We start from the raw sequence: 20,569 nt of genomic DNA, 5'->3' as shown, positions 1-20,569 counted from the left end.
TTAAAAGAACATTTTGACATGACATATTAACTGATTTTGCAATGTTAAATGAACCTGGCATCCCTGGGGTGAATCCCAGTTTGTCATGGAATATAATTAATCCTTTTTTATACAGTATATTACCAGATTTGATTTGCGAATCTTTCTGAGCTTCTTGGATGTAGATATGTATCAAGCTTAGGGCACCACTAGCCATAATTTAAAATATTTTCTTCTTTTCTGTCCTCTTTAAAAAATATACTTATTTATATGTGGATGAGTGTCTTGCCTGCATGTATGTATGTATCTATGTACACAACATGCATGCCTGGTGACCAAGGAGGACAGAAGAGGACATTGGATCCCCTATAACTGAAGTTACAGATAATTGTGATCCTCTGTGTAAGTGCTGAGAACAGAACTTGATGCATGTGGTGGCTATTCTTGGTTGTCAACTTGACTATTTCTGCAATTAACTAAAAACCCAAGCCATTGGGTACACCTATGAGGGATTTTTAGTTAATTGGGTCATTTAAGGTAGGAAGACTCACCATAAATGTGGGCCACACCTTCTTGGGGAAGCCTATATAAAGGACAAGGGAGAAATGAAGTTTTGCAAGTTTACTTCACCAGTATTAGAGGCTACTTCTTCAGGATCCTGGTATATACTGAAGATCAGCTGAGATATCCAGCATTGTGGACTGAACAACTGCTGGGTTCTTGGCCGTTCTGTTGAGAGACAGCCTTTGTTGGACTAGTCAGACCATAATCTGTAAGCCACTCTAATAAATCCCCTATTTGTCTGTCTGTCTACCTCTCTATCTAAGGGACTTTCATATTATATATATACACACACACATATATGCTATGTATACACACACACATTCTGTTTCTCTACAGAACCCTAACTAATACAGTGCATAAATGTTTAAAATTGTAATATCCTCTTGGTGGATTTTTCCTTTAATGAGTAGCTAGTGTCCTTCTTTATCTCTTCTGATTAGTTTTGTTTAAAGTATGTTTGCTTCTTGGATCCATTTGCTTGAAATACTTTTTTTCCATTCTTTTACCCTAAGGTGATGTCTGTCATAGGTGGTGAGGTGCATTTTTTGGTTTTTTAATCCAGTCTGTTGGTCTATGTCATTTTATTGGGGAACTGAGACCATTAATATTGAATTATTAATGAGAAGTGCTGATTAATTCCCTTTATTTTTGTCGTGGTGGTGTGGGAATCCCCCCCCCATTGTGACTAACTGTTCTAGGATTCCTTGTGTCTCTTGGGTGTACTCTTTTCTTCAGACGAAGTTTTGCTTCTAGTGCCTTCTATAAAGCTGGATTGGTAAACAGAAATTATTTAAATTTGTTTTTATTGTGGAATGTTTTTCTTTCTCTGGAGATTGGAATTGATAGTTTTGCTGGGTATAGTAGTCTGTGCTGGCATCTGTGGTCTCTTGGAGCTTGTAGAACATCTGTCCAGTCCCTTCTGGCTTTCAGAGTCTCCATTAAAAAGTCAGATGTTATTCTCAATGTGAATGTACTAAATGGAAGTTGTTCAGTAGTAGTGAAACAAAATTTACAATGAATTCTCAGCAAAAATAATCTCTGTTATGGATTTTTTTTAATCTTCAGAATTACTCCTGAAGGTAAAGCTTAAGTTAGTTTATTTAGGCCTGGAAATTTAAATCTGAATATATACATAAATACATACATACACATATACACTCAAATAATATGATGGTTTCAGGAAATAAAACCAATAAAATCAGAAATTTCTTCATCCTCTATCCTTCCTTCCTACATACATTACTGTCAGTGCAGGCCCAAACAGTTATCAGCTTCTCAGGAATGTGTTACACCCATGTAGCAGCCTATTATAAGTAACTTGGTGCTGCTGCTGGTGTTCACATAAGAAAAACAGAAATGTCCCCAGGATTCCAGACACTGCAGAGTATTCTGCATAACAATGTCTGCAGAGTAACTTTATATTACTCGTTATCTTCTACTAACATAGCAGATAAAAATTCCCACTAGAAAGCAGATGAAGAGATTTTTTTTTTCATTAGTAAATTAAAAATCTGAATACTAAAAAATAAGTTAGTCACACCAAGGTTCTCCTGAGCTATGGACAGAAAGCCAGTCTAAGTACTCCTTGAAGACAGCAGTTGGCTTGTGAAATGGGTATGGAAACTCACATTGAGCTACATGGCCTCTCTAGCAATGAGGAGTTTAGTTTAGCATGCCCAGTTTGTTTATGTCAACATTCTTCTAATGTTTACCATTGAGGTTTTGATCTCTGACTGGGATAGAGAAGAACGGTGAATACTACTTTTTATGAAAAGTTTCAAGCCTTGAAAACCTTCTGAAAATAAATAGTCCAAATACCAGTTCCATTTCTTCCCCTGCAGGTACAAAAAAGAAAAAAATTACTTATTGAACATGAATACTTGTTCCCTGCCTCCTTTTCTTTCCCCAGAAAAGTTTACAACATCCTGAATGCATATTGCAAACAACAGCTTAGAAGGGCTAGGTTCATTATTAGAGCTAAGTCACTAAGTTAATCCAAGGGATCTAAATATTGCTTTAATTATATTGGCAAAACATTCATCAGAGCAAGTACTGTGAAATGGGTAAGTGCCACCATTCTCATACTCTGGAAACTTAGTATCTAAAATAGATGACACAAAAGATATTATGGCACAGTCTATGCTGTGTACACAGGAGGATTTTCTAGGATAATGAGAACACTGTACACAGTGTTCTTACATCAGGTTCACTTTAGATACACACAACTGTACTATTACATGAGACAACGGATTATCAGAACAGCAACAGTCAAACTATGAAGAGTTATATCCTAAGACAATGAAAGTCTATGCCAATAAATCTGGATGGAAGTTATTTGACAGCATTATGAAGGCAAACTTTTCATTTTTACTTTTTGCAGTCAGTAGAACTAAGACTAAAAAAGAAGTAAAGGCATACAAAATCTCTTGATTAAGCTACATGAAATCCATATCCGTGATGAAAGTAAATGTATTTACCTGAATAGAGCTCAGTTCTACTGTCCTTTCTTCAGGGCTTTCCTTTAAAATGAACACATTAGGTTAGCAAAATCATCAGAGAGTAACTATGGTTCTTCCCACTCTGATTCATCTTGCTAAGTTCTATTCCTACTCTGGGATTCCTTTTGAATAAGCATTCACAATAACAGCCTGTATTTCTTTCTCCCTAAAAGCACAAATAGGGGAACAATAAAAGCATAGTGCACAAGTGAGCACCTAAGTTTAGCTAACCTATGACCTTCTCTTTTTATTTTGTACTTAACTGTTAAAAGTTGTGATGGAGGGTGTTAAAGACTTTTTCCTAAGAAATGTGCTGTTTGAATTGTACCTTAAAGGACAAAGATACACATTTTCTACATTGATCGGTCCCCTTGACCCTTCCTGGATTTCACCGTGGCTCATCTCTGATTTTATTAATTTCAGCCTCTTTTTTTTTAGTTAGTTTGGCTAGGGCTTTGTCAATCTTGTTTATTAGTTTAGAGAACCAGGTTTTTTTTTTGTTTCATTGATTCTATATGTTGTTCTTTTAGTTTCTATTCCATTTATTTCTACCTGAATCTTTATTATTTCTTGCCATTTACTGTGTTTCTAGAAACTTATGGTGCATCATTAGTTTATTTGAGACCACTGTTTTTAAAAAGTTGTATTTTCGTTTTGTTGGTTTTTTATGTATATGGGTGTTTTGCCTGCATGTATACAAATACACCACATGCATGTCTCTGCTCACAGAGGCTAGAAGAGGGCATTGAGTCCCCAGGAACTGGAGTTACAGATGGCTGTGAGACACCATGTAGCTGCTGGGAACAGAAGCTGGGTTCTCTGTAAAATCAGCAGGTACTCTTAAGCACTAAATCATCTCTCTAGAATCTACTAGGAATTTTTGAAGTAAGCTTGCCCTCTAGAAATGCTTAGCTGTATTCCAGAGGTTCTTTTAGATTGTGCTATTTCATCTGATTCTAAGAATTGAAAAAAATTCCTTCCTGATTTCCTCAATACATTCAAAAACGTATTTTTCAGTCTCCAGGTATCTGTATAGTTTCTCTTCCTGTTGGTTTCTAGTCTTATTTTAATATACTGTAAAGGATTACTTGAATTTTTGGTATTCATTAACGGCTGCTTTGAAAACTGCATTTACACATGCAAAAGAATAAAATCAGATCTGTATCTCTCACCCACCTCAAAAATAAATCCAAAATGAACCACAGACCTCAATGTTAGAAATGAAATTCTGCAATTGCTAGAGAGAAAACACTTCAAGATATAAGCATAGGCAAAATCTTTCTGAAAAGGCTTCCAATAGTACAGGCAATAATCCCAAGAACTGACCAATGGGATTACATGAATTTCAAAAGCACTTGCACAGAAATAGAAACTACCTGCAGACAATCCACAGAATCAGAGAAAATCTCTGCCAGCTAAATTTCAGGTAGGGAGTTAATATCTAAAGGACTGCAAAAATTAAACATCACAAAAACAAATTATCCAATCAACCAATAAGGTAACAAGCTGAACAGAAAGTTCTCAAAAGAAGAAATACAAATGGCTAATAACCATTTTACAGTGTTTGACATCCTTAGCCATCAGAAAATGAAAATTAAAACTGCTTTGATATTTCATCTCACTCAAGTCAGAATGGCTATCATTACAAAAACATGGGGCTAGAGATGGCTCAGCACTTAAGAGCACATGCTGCTCTTGCACAGGATTCAGCACACACCTGGTGGCTTACAACCCTTTGAAATTCCAGTTGCAGGGAATCTGACCTCCTTTTATGACCTCTGGGGTACCTCTCATGTGGTGCATATACATAAATGCAGGCAAAACATCCATACACATAAAATAGAAATAAATCATAAATCAAGAAAAAAAGCAATGACAGCAAATGCTGGAGAGGATATGGGAGAAGTGGACCCTCATTAACTGCTTATTGGAGAGTAAATTGCTGTAGCCACTATGGGAATAAGTATGAGAACACTTGAACATCTGTGTCTATTACTGCACTATTCATAACAGTCAGGAAACAGAAACACCCTTTATATCTGTCCACTGATTAATGGCTAAAAAAATGTGGCACATTCACACAACTGAACTTATTCAGCCATAAAAGAAAAATGAAATCATGACATGTGCAGGAAAACAGATGGAAATCTAAATTAGCACATTGAGCAAAATAATCCAGACTCATACTGTATGTCTTCTCTCCTATGTGGATCCTAGATTTTGTGTACATTTGTGTGCATATGTTCATGTGCACATATGTGAAGACCAGCAGAGAACCTCTGGTGTGGTTCCTTCAGCACCCTGTTTTTGAGACAGCATCTCTTCAGTGGCCTAGGGCTTGTCGATTAGAGTAGGCTGGCTGGTCATCCAGTGCCAGTGATGCCCCTGCCTCCCCAGCACTGGCATTACAATACATATGTGGCATTTTTAAGATGTGAGCTCTGAGGATGAAACTCAGGTTCTTCTGTTGCCTTCTAAGCACTTTACAGACTGAGCCATCTGCCTAAGCCCCAAATCCTCGATTTTCATTTGTGTCTATATGTATATGTATGCTGGAGGGTATAAAACTAGAGAGGGGAGTGTGAGGAAATGGGAGTGTTAAGGAAGGAGGGAGGGAAGGAAAAGAGAGTAACAGAACACATGTGACATGAAGTGGATTGGGGGAAGAGAAGTGAAGGAGCAGGGGAGTTGGAAAGCAGGCTGGGGATGGAAATCAACAAAAAAAGTAGGAAAATGCAATGATGAAGCCTAATACTTTGAATGCTAAGTTTAAAAAAAGTAAAAAATAAAGGAATCTGGTGAAGTAAGCCGTATGTACAGTAGATTCTATGAAACTCTAAATCTTCACTTGGCTTTGGCTATCACCATATTCCCAGACAGAATACTTTTCACTATCCCTAACAGGAAACTCTGCATATTAAACTTGTACAATACAATACCTTTGCTATACAGTTTTTGTTTTGTTTTTGAAGTGCTGGGGATCAAATCCAGGGCCCTGTACATGCTAGGCAGGTGCTCTGCCACAGTTACATCTTCACCTCAATGATGTTTTTTCATACTTAGCATTTTTATTTTGTAATCCTGAATCAGTTCTTTCAGATGTAGGCATATTCTTACCATATAACATTTTTATAAACACATGTTAGTAAGTATTTGCAAACTGGCAAAAGCGTGTGTGTGTGTGTGTGTGTGTGTGTGTGTGTGTGTGTGTGTGTGTGTGTGTGTGTGATAGTGCTGGTAACAAAGCATTTAAAAGATCTAAAAGCTATTGATGACAGCATCCCAATTATGTAAAGGTAATGATTACCAACCTGTCATAGCTACATACTCCACACCTATGGATAATCAACCTAGAATCAAAACTATTTGGGGAAAACAGAAAATTTCAAAAGTCACAACCTGAATGTGCTGTGTGTTGAGCAGTCTGCTGAGTCGGTTTGGATGGAATGACATGCTGGTATGCCCTGCTGCGGCTCCCCACAGGACTGTTTGTTTAGTTGTTCATCTAGCACTTATGTACTGTTAAAAAGCACAATGGCACTGTGTATTCTAAACACACAGACTGTTTTTCTTATCATTTTCCCCTAAACCATCTAGTGTAACGACTCTTTACACAGAATTTACTCTCTACTGGATATTTAATAAGTAATTAAGGAACAGTTAGTTAAGTAATTACAATAAAAGTATAACATAAGTATACTCTACTGCATAAGCAATTTAGAGATGACTTAAACTACAGACAGTTTCTAACTTAATGATGGTTCAACTTAAGGTATTTCAACTTTATCATGAACCCAATGGGACAAAATCTCGCCCTAAGTCAAGGAGCATCTGTATAGAAGAGGAGGTGCATAAGTCATACGCAAATGCTACATCTCTTGATGAGACTTCAGCATCTACGGATCTTGTCACCTGGAAGGGTTTCCTAGAGCCATTCCTCTGACAATATCAAGGGTCAAACAGATTTTTGGCTCCTACTTCAGGCAAGTTCAGAATGTGTATGTTTTGCTGTTTCTCATCTTCTCCATTTTGTTTTTGAGGATTAAAACAGCGTCTCCAGAAAATTTTTGTCAAGCTACTGTGATCATCAAGTGTGATGGTAGCCTGCCTGTTGTGGAATATTAGTTGAAGATGTGTTACATCTGTTTATGCTATGGAACATTTGTTTAATGATGCAAAGATGTGTTGTATTCTTTTATGTTACATTTGTTTAACTCTGTGAAGCTGTGTTACTTTGTCTAAAACACCTGATTGGTCTAATAAAGAGCTGAATGGCCAATAGCAAGGCAGGATAAAGGACAGGTGGGGCTGGCAGACAGAAAGAATAAATAAGAGGAGAAATCTGGGAAGAGAAGATAAAGGAACTAGAAAAGGAGAGGAGGACATCAGGGGCCAGCCACCCAGCTACATAGCAAGCCATGGAGTAAGAAGTAAAGAAAGGTATACAGAAATAGAAAAAGGTGAAAGCCCAGAGGCAAAAGGTAGATGCTATAATTTCAGAAAAGCTGACTAGAAACAAGCCAAGCTAAGGCCAGGCATTTGTAAGAAAGAATAAGCCTTCATGTGTGATTTACTTGGGAGCTGGGTGGCGGGCCCCTCAAACAGTAAGAGTAAATAAAACCAACTATACCTCCTTGTGCATGCTCTAACAGCAAAGAACAATTACTTCATAGTTACCTGGCTGTAAATGATCACAAGGTGCATCCTGATTTCTGATATACATGGAAGTGGTCAAATGTGGTTTGGGAAATGATGAAATATAGAACATGCTGATTAACTCCATATTATATTTATTTCTCTAATTACCAACCTTTCTTCCTATGCTCCAAGCCCCATTTCAAACTGTCTTCCTAACATTTTGGTCCTAAGTGTCTATAGTCACCTGAAAATTAAGTAAGGTCAGAACGCAGTCTCAACTTGTCCTCCCCCATAAGCAAGACAACACCTTCAGGTCTTTCATAAGAATCCCTCTTACTAATAATGGAGTCGCATCAACTCAAACAAAAGTCCTTTCCTCACTCCTACCATCAAACTATTATCAGCAGTCCTGCCGTCTCTAAACACGTCAAAGCAGTCCACGTCTATTAGTCTCTGTCGGAACCGCCTGTACAAAAATCACTATCAGGATGGCATCTAGACTTCAGCAATGCCCTGGTTGCTGTCTCTACTTCTATTCAGCCCTCCTCTTCTAAACAGCCCTCCACAAAGAAACCAGGCATCACCATTAAACACTGACTCAGACTGTATTACAACCATGCTGGAAATCCTTCCCACTCCTATTGCACTCTTGAGCAGACCTGTATGACAAATGTCACCTGTGTCTTTTCATACTTTTTAAGGCCCTGTCTCAAAACAACAATTTTTTTTTATTTTCTATACATATTCAAAATATACCCAAGACAGTCCAGCAAGATGGCTTAACAGGTGAAAGTGCTTCCTACTAAGCCTCATGACTTCAGTTCAATTCCTGGAACCCACAGAATGAAAGGAGAGAACTGACTGCTACAATTTGTCCTCTGACCTCCACATGAATGTCATGGCATATGTGAACCCCCCGCCACACACATAAATAAATGTAAAATTTTTAATAAAAATATTTACAAGGGTTAAGACTTTCAATGCTGAGAATCTCATTGATTTAAGGCTCTTACAACTGAATATATCAATAAGAAAATTTTAGAATTAAATCATACCAATGATTTATACAATGGCAAACACCAAAAAGAATAAAACAGACTTTTATGTACTAATGTGGAACAAAAGCCATGTTGGAGATAGACAGAATATCAAAACACTTTAAAATAGACTATTAGGGACCAAAAATTGTCTTGAGGGTATATCCTATGCACCAATATGTTTAACTGCATCTCTAGTCCCAGCCACTAGATGTCAGTATGCCTACTATCCAGTTGGTGGAAACCAAAATTGCTTCCTAGACTCTATAAACCCAGTTGAGGAGGGTCTTTGGCCCTGAACTATTGCTTTCAAGTACTGAGAAGCAATAACTCCAATGAAAAGTTCTCGAAATATCCCTGAAGTATGATGCAGATTAATCAATACACAATAATAATCACTACTATCTGAGCAATTATATGCCAAACATACTGAGATTCACATACGTCATGAAATGTACTGTTTACAACATAATTAGGTAGATATTATCATTCCTATTTAACAGGTAAGGGGAGCTGGGTATGGCAGTACTTATCCTTAATTCCAGAACTCAGGAGACTGATGTATGAGGGCTAAGAGTTTGAGGCTAGACCAGGCTATTCAAGGAAAACCTGTCTCAAAACAAAACAAAACAAAACAAAACAAAACCTAGACAAGGTAACTGAAGCCCATAAACTTAAAAAAAACTGTCCAAGATTGAAGTTATTAAACAAAGGCACAGAATTTGAGCCATGTAATGATTTTCAATGTTTTGGTTTGTTTGTTTTGAGGCAGGGTCTCAACATTTATTCAGAAATATCTATTATGTGGACACAATGGTGCACACCTGTAATCTCAGTACCTGGGAGGCTGAGGCAGGAGAATTCTGTTTAGGCCCATTTGGACTACATAGGAAGTCTCTAAAATAAATAAATAAATAAATAAACAAATAAATAAATAAACGGATAAATAAATAAAAAAACCTAAAACCTTAAAAAACGAATAACGAAAAAATTTTTATTAAACCTCAATTAGAACAGCAAGGATCTGAGATACTGGACCCCATGACCTGCTCCTTCCCGGATAGCACAGTTAAGGGTTCGAGGCTTCCATTCTCCACCAAGATCTCATGCAAAGCAGAAAGGCTACATTCCAGCTGTAACCATCTAAGAATACCAGAATGCTCACCTTTGTCCCAGCATGTTCATTAGGCAGACATTCCATGCCTGCTGGGGTATACCAAAAACTAGAAGGTTCTACCTTGCCCCATGCCTAATAAAGTGGCTCAGAGAGTTTTCTATGGAAGTAAGCAGTTATAGAGAGCTAATATACACTAGAGTTTTATTTATCCATACAGAATGAAATTATATTATTTGCAAGAAAATGGATGGAATTAGAGATCATCATGTTAAACAAAACAAGCCAGATTCAGAAAGACTAATATACATTTTCTCTCATATGGAGAATATATATTTTAAAACTTTTACATAGCCAATGTGACAGTGTAGACTTATAATTCCAGTATCTGGAAGTTGGAGACACGAGGATGAGGATTCCAAGATCATCCTCAGTCAGATAGCAAGTTTGAGGCCAGCATGAGCTAAATGAGAGTTGGAGCAGGGTGGAGAGGAGAATGAGAATGGATTATATACACGCATGAAAGTAGAAGGGGACTGTTTGGGAAGAGGAACAGGAGAGGGAGAAACAAAATGGTAATGGGAAGCTAATATGAACAAAGTTCATGGTATACATATCGGAAAATGTCATCATGAAATTCGTAAGTTTGTACACTGGATATACATTCTAAAACTGAACTAGAATAGGACTGAACAGTTGGCTCAGTACTTAAGAGCACTAGCTGCTCTTCCAGAGAATCTGAGTTCAATTTTTTTTTTTTTTCGAGATAGGGTTTCTCTGCATAGTTTTGGATCTCATTCTGTAGACCAGGCTGGCCTCAAACTCACAGAGATCTACCTGGCTCTGCCTCCCGAGTGCTAGGATTAAAGGCGTGCACCACCACCGCCTGGCCTGAGTTCAATTTCTAGCACCTACATGGTGGCTCACAACCATCTATAACTCCAGCCCCAAGGGAGCCAATGCCATCTTTTGGCCTCCATGGCACCAGGGCATTCATATAGTACATGGATACATATGCAAGCAAAACACCTATACACATAAAATAAAATAAAAATGACCTAAAATAAAATACAAATAAGCCAGGCATGGTGGCACATACCTTTAATCCCAATACTGAGAAGGTAGACAAGAGGATCTCTCTGAGTTCAAGGCTAGCCTAGTCTACATAGTGAATTGCATGACAGCCAGAGCTACACAGTGAGACCTTGTCTAAAAGATAATTAATTAATTAACTAATTAAATGACCTGCAAAGTTCACCTCAAAGGAACTAAGTTTACTTGGAACAGTGTGAGAACGTTAAGCATAATGGTGTTCTGCAAAATAGAAGCTTCTCTTAGCTAAGAGCGCTCCTAGGGCAAAAACAACTCTCCAAGACTGCCCTAAAAACCATCTAGCCTGGGAGCTACAATGATGACCAGCCTGCCAACTGGTACAACAGTGGCACAAGTGTTACAGGAGCAGCCAACTCTTTCTGGCTTAGATTTAAGACATGCTCCATAGGACAGAACCCCTGCCTGGTACCATTAACTGCTCAAGAACTAGTGGCTATGTGATGGTTACCATCATATTGGAAGTTTAGACTTAACTTACTATGCTTGAGAGATCAAAAAGCAAAAATCCCTCTAACAAGTGGTCCCTAGCTTGTACAGGCTAAACCCTGTCAGCCCACTTCCCTTTATTCCCAGACGCTGAAGGCTCTGTGTGTGTGGTGTGTGTTGTGTGTGTGTGTGTGTGTGTGTGTGTGTGTGTGTGTGTGTGTGTGTTGTGTGTGTGTGTGTGTGTGTGTGTGTATGTTTGGTTTGGTTGGGTTTTTTTTTGGGGGGAGTAGGGTGGGAGTCCTTCTTTTATTCTCCTCTCATACATTACATCTGAACCACAGTTTCCCTTTCCTCCCCAACACCTCCCCTCTCCCCCAGATCCCCTCCTCCTCTGTTTCCCATCAGAAAAGAGCAGGCCTCCCAGAGATATCAACCGAACATGGCATGGCAAGTTAAAAATTATTGGGCTTGTAAAATTAGCTGTTCTTGCAAGATAGGTAATCAGACTACCTGCTATTTCTGCTTGTATAATCAAACTTGATTACTCTGCTCAAAAAGATGACTAGGTCAACTGCAAGACATATGTTAAAATAAGACCCTGACTACACATAGAATACATGTAATCTTGTGTGTTTTGCCTTTATAAGGCCTGGGCTAATATGGCTAGGAGCTGCATCTTGAGAGTGCTCTCTGTTGCTGTCCTGATGCCATGATCTAACGCCAGTATTTAATAAAGCCTCTTCTTATTAAAAATTATTCATGGTCATGGTGAATCTCTAAGTGATCCCAGACCCATAAGAGCTAGAGAGGTCATATGCCCTAGGAAAGAACTTACCACTATTATTATAAGTGGACACAGTATTAAACTGATTCCTAATGGTTTATCACTATACCCATTGATAAGTGCATCTCTCAACCTTCATCAAAGAGGCTCCTTTTTGCAGTAGATGGCAGTGGTTAATAGAGAGACTGACAACTAGTCAATATGCAAAGGATAAAAGACTACAGAGTAGGATATCTGTATACAACCCTCCTCCCAAGGCTTAGGGATCACTGAAGAAGAGGGGGTACAAAGACTATAAGGGCCAGGGGCAGTGGATAACTATGATGAAATAGTGTTTTCTGGACACAACAGGTAATCACATATATGAACTCACAGCAGTTAATACAGTTCACAGACTTGTCCAAGATCAAGCTACACAAAATCCTAGTATAGAGCAGGGAGGTGGTTATGCAGTCCTACCACTCACTGAAGAGCTATTAGCAGTGATAGTTGTTGGGTGAAGGAAGAGTGGATTTTCTTCAGGGATGCGGGACATGAGAGGCTACCAACTCATGCTTCAGTAGATGCTCTTCAACCCATGGACTTATAGATGGCACTAAGTAGATTCAGTGATTTAAGAAAACAGAGCTCATGATGTTAGGACAGAAAAGGAGTAAGAAGGATGACGGAGGAAATAGGAGATAGGTTTGTTCGAAACAATACATTATATATATGTATGAAATTCCCAAATAATAAAAAAGAATATATGCATTTCCAAATGATAATTATATTTTTTTCTTTTTTTTTTCGTTTTGTTTCTTTTTAGTTTTCAAGACAGGATTTCTCTGTGTAGCCCTGGATGTCCTGGAACTCGTCCTGTAGACCAGGCTGGCCTCAAACTCTCGAACTAGGCCTGCCTCTGCCTCCCTAATGCTGGGATTAAAGGTGTGCACCACCACCTCCCAGCTATATTTTCATTTTTAAAAAGCAGCAACTTAAAACTAAATTCTTACTTGTATATTAATTAAACTCATACATAAACATTAATAATGTAGTAAATAATATCCAAAGAACAGAATTATAAGAAATGAGTTTGCAATGAAAAAGAATTTCATAACATATATGCACGTATCTTGTATATGTCTGTAATCAACTAAGAAGTGAATTTTCGCATATCTTACTATTAGCAAATGCACAATTTTTATTGCTGTTGTTTTGGAACATGGTTTTTCTATGTAACCCTGGTTGTCCAGGAACCCACTATGTAGACTAGGCTAGCCTTGAACTCAGTGACACACCATCTGCTTCTGCCTGCTAAGTGCTGGTTCAGCATGCCTGGCAAATACACAATTTTTAAAACATCATGTATAGACCTAAGGAAAGAATTTCAGTGTCTAATTTGATGAAATCCATCTCAAAAGAACTTTTAAACTTCAGATTTATTAAATATCTCCATTAATAATTAAAATGAAGTAAAAATTCAGCAAATTTGGGGCTGGAGAGATGGCTCACTGGCTGCTCTTCCAAAACACCCCGGTTCAATTCCTAGCACTGCTCACATAGCAGTTCACAACTGTCTGTAACCCCAGTCCCAAGGGATTCAACTCCCTCTTCTAGCCTCTTAGGGCATCAGTCATGCATGCAGATATACATTCAGACAAAACACTCATACACATAAACATAAATTAAATTTTAAAAATATATTTAAAATGCACCAAATTTTAGGCAATGGGACATTATGTTGATAGACTTTTCCATTAAAGAAGTATGACTTAGAGCCAAGCGGTGGTGGCATGCACCTTTAATCCCAGCACTCGGGAGGCAGAGGCAGGCAGATTTCTGTGAGTTCGAGGCCAGCCTGGTGGCGAGTCCCAGGACAGCAAGGGCTGTTACACAGAGAAACTCTGTCTCAAAAAACAAGAAAAAAAAAGTATGACTTAATATCAGAAAATTTTTTTCAATGAGGAGAGACCCCAATCACAAAGTCAGGAAATAAATTCATATAGAACATACTAGGTACAGCCCAGAGTTAAAGGAAATGTTAATTTGTTTGTTTGTTTAATGAGTTATAATTTCTAAACTATACATTTACTGCTATAACTCTATTATATAAATTATTTATGTAAATCATTCTGTTTTTAACTTAATAATTAACCTCTTCTCTTTTGGGCAACATAACTTTTTAAAAGAACAAATGAATTTACAAACGCCCATAACAAGATGACTTCACTACCAACTATGTAAAGACTACCAACTCTTCATCAAGTTGTTAAAAAATATGAAAGGAAAGAACATTTGCAAACTTACTCTCTGAGCTCAGTATTTCCCTGAAATCGAAACCAGACAATGATACCACAAGGAAAAACCAACATACCTTATGAATATACACACAAAATTACATATATTACTAGCAAAGTCTGGCAACATGTAGGGCTTGTTCTCCATGACAGAGGAATTTTTTCTGGGCATGCACACTTAAACATCAATTAATGTAATATCCCATAATAATACAACAGAGGAGTGGCTAGACTGTTTACTCTGTTGTTTAGAGCCCAGGCTGCTTGCTCTTTTAGAGGACCCAGGCATGATCCCCAATACTCACATGGTGGCTCACAACTGTCTGTAACTCCAGTCTCCCCTCTCTTGGGGGGTCTGACACCCTCTTCTGACCTCTATACATACTACACAAATGTGGTTCATAGATATACATGCAAGCAAAACACCAATACACACAAAAATAGCTAAACTTCAAAAATACGACAGAAAACAAAAGAAAGTCATATGATCACACTTATAGACATAGGAGAAAAAAATTACACAAAACCCAACACTCATTCATTCAACAAGCATTCCACATCAACAAACTAGAAATAGAAGGGAGGTCCCTCAGCCTGAAAGGGACCCACATACAAACCTAACCATCCTATCCTGGTAACAAATGAAATGTTCCGGCTCTCAACAAGAAGCCACTGTTTTTCTCCCACACTGTTTCTAAAGCTCTGTGGCAATCAAACTGGGGAAGACAAAGGCATCCAGATAAGAAAGAGAAAAGGGACGGAGGGAGGGAAGAAGGAATGAAAGAAGAAACCTACTTTTGATTCAGATGACACAAATTTATATAGAGAATATCCTATGGAATCCATTAAAAGGCATGTCTAATAAACCATCTCAACAAGGCTGTAGAATACATAAAATCAATATACATAAATCAACTTCATTTCAATTGCATTTCTATTTAGTAGTAATGAATAATCTGAAGATAAATGCCAGTTACCATAACATCAGAAAAATAACTCATAAATAAACTTAGCAAAAGATGTAGAAAACTTTTACTTTGAAAAGTTTAAAGCAGGCATAATGGCACATTCCTGTAATCCCAGCATTCAGGGTGCAGAGGCTGGATGATTGGCTCAAGTTTGACAAAAGTCAGGCAGTGTACACAGTGAGCTCTGAGCCACATATACAGCAAGACTGTCTCAACAAAACAAAACAAAGCCTACAAAACTTCGCAGAATAAACTAAAGGAGACCTGAAGAAATGGAATGGCATATGATAGCCTTAATACATACGTTATGGTCACAATACCACTCAAATTGATCTCCAGAATCAAAGTATTACCTACCAAAATCCGAGTAGGATTATTTATAGACACTGAAAATAGCATGGCAGGTGGTACATGCCTTTAAGCCTAGCACCTGGGAGGCAGAGGCAAGTGATTTTGAGCCAGCCTGGCCTACATGGTGAGTTCCAGGCTAGCCAGAACTATATGGCAAGACTGTTTACAAAGAAAAGAAGGAAAAAAAAGAAACCAACAAACTGAAATTCATACAGAATTTCAAGAAACTCATAACAACAGACAATGAGGAAATCCAGAGAATCATCAGGTCATACTTCAAAAACCTGTACTCCACAAAATTGGAAAATCTGAAAGAAATGGACAATTTTCTGGATAGGTACCCCATACCAAAGTTAAATCAAGACCAGATAAACTATTTAAATAGACCAATAACCCCTAAGGAAATAGAAATGGTCATTAAAAGTCTCCCAACCAAAAAAAGCCCAGGACCAGATGGTTTCAGTACAGAATTCTACCAGAATTTCAAAGAAGAGCTAATACTAATACTCTTCAAATTGTTCCACACCATAGAAACAGAAGGAACATTACCAAATTCTTTTTATGAGGCTACAGTTACCCTGATACCCAAACCACACAAAGATGCAACAAAGAAAGAGAATTACAGACCAATCTCCCTCATGAACATTGATACAAAAATACTCAATAAAATACTGGCTAACCGAATCCAGGAACACATCAAAAAAATTATCCACCATGACCAAGTAGGCTTCATCCCAGGGATGCAAGGGTGGTTCAACATATGAAAGTCCAACAATGTAATACACCATATAAACAAACTGAAAGAAAAAACCACATGATCATCTCATTGGATGCTGAAAAAGCCTTTGACAAAATCCAACACCCCTTCATGATAAAGGTCTTGGAGAGATCAGGAATATGGGGAACATACCTAAACATAATAAAGTCAATTTACAGCAAGCCGACAGCCAACATCAAATCAAATGGAGAGAAACTCAAAGCAATTCCACTAAAATCAGGAACTTGACAAGGCTTTCCACTCTCCCCATACTTATTCAATATAGTACTTGAAGTTCTAGCTAGAGCAATAAGACAACATAAGGAGATTAAGGGGATACAAATTGGAAAGGAAGAAGTCAAACTTCCATTATTTGCAGATGAAATGTTAGTATACATAAGTGACCCCAAAAATTCTACCAGGGAACTCCTACAGCTGATAAACTCCTTCAGTAAGGTGGCAGGATACAAGATTAACTCAAAAAAATCAGTAGCCCTCCTATATACAAATGAAAAAGGGGCTGAGAAAGAAATCAGAGAAACAACACCCTTTATAATAGCCAAAAATAATATAAAATACCTTGGGGTAACTCTAAGCAAGTGCAAGACCTGTACGATAAGACCTTTAAGTCTCTGAAGAAAGAAATCGAAGAAGATATCAGAAAATGGAAAGATCTCCCATGCTCATGGATAGGTAGAATCCACATAGTAAAAATGGCAATCTTACCAAAAGCAATATACAGATTCAATGCAATCCCCATCAAAATACCAACACAATTCTTCACAGACTTGGAAAGAACAATACTTAACTTTATATGGAAAAACAAAAAACCTAGGATAGCTAAAAGAATCCTGTATAATAAAGCAACCTCTGGAGGCATCATGATCCCTGACTCAAGCTCCACTATAGAGCTATATTAATAAAAACAGCTTGGTACTGGCATAAAAACTGACATGTGGACCAATGGAATCGAATTGAAGACCCTGACATTAATCCACACACCTATGAACATATGATATTTGACAAAGAAGCCAAAACTGTACCATGGAAAAAAGAAAGCATCTTCAACAAACGGTGCTGGCATAACTGGATGTCAACATGCAGAAGATTGCAAATAGATCCATATCTGTTGCCATGCGCAAAACTCAAGTCCAAGTGGATCAAAGACCTGAACATAAATCCATTTACACTGAACTTGATTGAAGAGAAAGTAGGAAGTAGTCTTGAACGCATTGGCACAGGAGACCACTTCCTAAGTATATTACCAGTAGCACAGACACTGGGAGCAACAATTAATAAATGAGACCTCCTGAAACTGAGAAGCTTTTGTAGAGCAAAGGACACGGTCAATAAGACCAATCGACAGCCTATAGAATGGGAAAAGATCTTCACCAACCCCACATCTGACAGAGGGCTGATCTCCAAAATATATAAAAAACTCAAAAAGCTAGACATCAAAATACTGAACAATCCAATTAAAAAATGGGCTACAGAGTTTAACAGAGAATTCTCAACAGAAGAATCTCAAATGGCTGAAAGGCATTTAAGGAATTGCTCAACATCCTTAGTCATCAGGGAAATGCAAATCAAAACAACTCTGAGATACCATCTTACACCTGTCAGAATGGCTAAGACCAAAAACACTGAAGACAGCTTATGTTGGAGAGGACGTGGAGCAAGAGGAACTCTCCTCCACTGTAGGTGGGAATGCAAGCTTGTACAACCACTCTGGAAATCAGTATGGCAGTTTCTCAGAAAATTGGGAGTAAGTCTTCCTCAAGACCCAGTTATACCACTCTTGGGCATATACCCAAGGAATGCTCAATCTTACCACAAGGACACATGCTCAACTATGTTCATAGCAGCATTATTTGTAATAGCTAGAACCTGGAAATAACCTAGATGCCCCTCAACTGAAGAATGGATAAAGAAAATATGGTACATATACACAATGGAGTACTACTCAGCAGTAAAAAAACAATGATATCATGAAATTTGCAGGCAAATGGATGGAACTAGAAAATATCATCTTGAGTGAGGTAACCCAGACTCAGAAGGACAAACATAGTATGTACTCACTCATAAGTGTATACTAAATGGGAGGGAAGGGATGGCCAGACTGCAACCCACAACTCCAGAGAGGCTAGCTAACAGGGAAAGACCCTAGGAGGGACACATATATGACCCTGTAAAGGAGAAGTGGATGAAATCTACATGAGTGGACTGGGTGAGGGGGTGTGGCAGAGGGAGAGGAGTGGGGGATGAGAACATAGGGAAATAGCAGGATCGACCTCGAACAGGGACAAAGTGGGAGGGCAGGGAGGGGGATAACATGATAGATGAGGACATCATGGGAATAGGAAGAGGCAGGGTGCTGGGGAGGCTCTCAGGAATCCACAAGGTTGACCCCACCTTGGTCTGCTGGCAGTGGTCCAGAGGGTGCCTGGACCGGTCTACTCTAGTGACCGGTCTAGCAAATAACTTAACTGTGATCATAGAGCATTTTTCCAGTGACAGATGGAGGCAGATACAGAGATCCATGGCCAGGCACTAGGCTGAGTTCCGGGAATCCAATTGATGAGAGAGAGGAGAGATACCGCAGGCGAGGGACGTGGAGATCATGATGGGAGGACGTGCAGAGATGATGGACCGCACTAGTGGAAACCCGTGAACTGTGGACTGGTGGCTGTGGAGCCCCCATGGGACTGGACTAGACCCTCTGGATACGGAAGATGGTTGTTTGGCTCGAACTGATTGGGGGGCACCCAGGCAGGGGGATCGGGATCCGTCCCTGATGCATGGACAGGCTTCTGGAACCTGGTGCCTGGGGTGTGACACCTTGCACAGCCTTGGTGCAGTAGGAAGGGGCTTGGACCTGCCTAGGCTCAGTGAGCTGGGCTCTGCTGACTCCCCATGGGAGACCTCGATTTGGGGGATGTGGGGATGTGGGGTGGCTTGGGAAAGAGGGCTGGGGGGAGGGAGGAGGGAGGAGGGAGGATCTGTGGATAGTATGTGGAATGAGTAGAAATTTTCTTAATAGAGAAAAAAACAAAAACAAAACAAAACAAATATATAAACATGTGCAATATTAATTTTCAAATAAGTAAATAAATAAATATCCTAAAGGAATATTAAAAAATAATGTTTTATATATATATATATATATATATATATATATATATATACACACACATATATATATACACACAAACTGGCTTCAAAATTAAAAAGTGGTGTACTTTAAAAGACACTAACAAAACAGGACAGGACCAGAAAAATGACTCAGAAGTAAAAACATATGTCCCAAATCTTGATGACCTGAGTTCAATCCTTAGAACTCACATGATAGAAATAATTGTTTCCTGTAAATTGTCCTCTGACCTCCATGCACATGCCCTGGCACATGTGCCTCCCTGCTCTGACAAAACATACAGTGAATAAATGAATATGAAAAGTAAAAGGCAATCTAAAGACTAGGAGAAAACTTTTGGCAATCATATAGTTAAAGGACATATATCTAGAATATAGAAAGAACTTCTACAACTCAATAATAAAAAAGCAAATATTCAGCCAGGCAGTGGTGGTGCATGCCTTTAATCCCAGCACTCGGGAGGCAGAGGCAGGTGGATCTCTGTGAGTTTGAGGCCAGCCTGGACTACAAAGTGAGTTCCAGGAAAGGCGCAAAACTACACAGAAAAACCCTGTCTCGAAAAAACAAAACCAAAAAACAAAAAAAGCAAATATTCCACTTTAAAATGAGCAAAAGAAAGCAAACAAATAAACAAGAAATGGAAAAAAAATGAGCAAAGGTACCAGTGTGGTGACCCATAGCTGTAATCCCAGACTCAGGAGGCTAAAGCAGGAGAGTCATGGCAACATGAGACGTCGGCCTGAGCTACCTCGTGAGTTCTAACCAAACTAGAGCAGTATAGTGAGACTCTGTCTCAAGACAAACAATGGAAAAAGGCCTGGGGGTGTAGCTCAGTTGGTACAGTACTTGCCTAGCATGCATGAAGCCCTGGGTTTGATTCCCTTGACCGTATAATCCAAACATGGTGGCACAT

General features: G+C 38.6%; 1 protein-coding gene across 1 annotated transcript in view; it reads right to left on the bottom strand.

The window, feature by feature from the left end:
• Positions 1-1,578: 1,578 nt before the first annotated feature.
• The window catches only part of Cenpi (centromere protein I), a 60,056-nt gene continuing 41,065 nt past the window's right edge, over positions 1,579-20,569 (bottom strand). Inside the window, exons 21-22 of the mRNA XM_052735569.1 lie at positions 3,021-3,062; positions 1,579-2,378 (exon numbers count right to left, since the gene is read on the bottom strand). Coding sequence (XP_052591529.1) covers positions 2,229-2,378; positions 3,021-3,062 — 192 coding nt within the window. The 3' untranslated portion in view covers positions 1,579-2,228. The remainder of the gene's footprint in view (positions 2,379-3,020; positions 3,063-20,569) is intronic.

Source organism: Peromyscus californicus, unplaced genomic scaffold (assembly GCF_007827085.1).
Source record: "Peromyscus californicus insignis strain IS unplaced genomic scaffold, ASM782708v3 Scaffold_10__1_contigs__length_136768540, whole genome shotgun sequence".
Lineage (NCBI taxonomy): Eukaryota > Metazoa > Chordata > Mammalia > Rodentia > Cricetidae > Peromyscus > Peromyscus californicus.
This window is presented reverse-complemented; position numbering and strand designations above follow the sequence as displayed.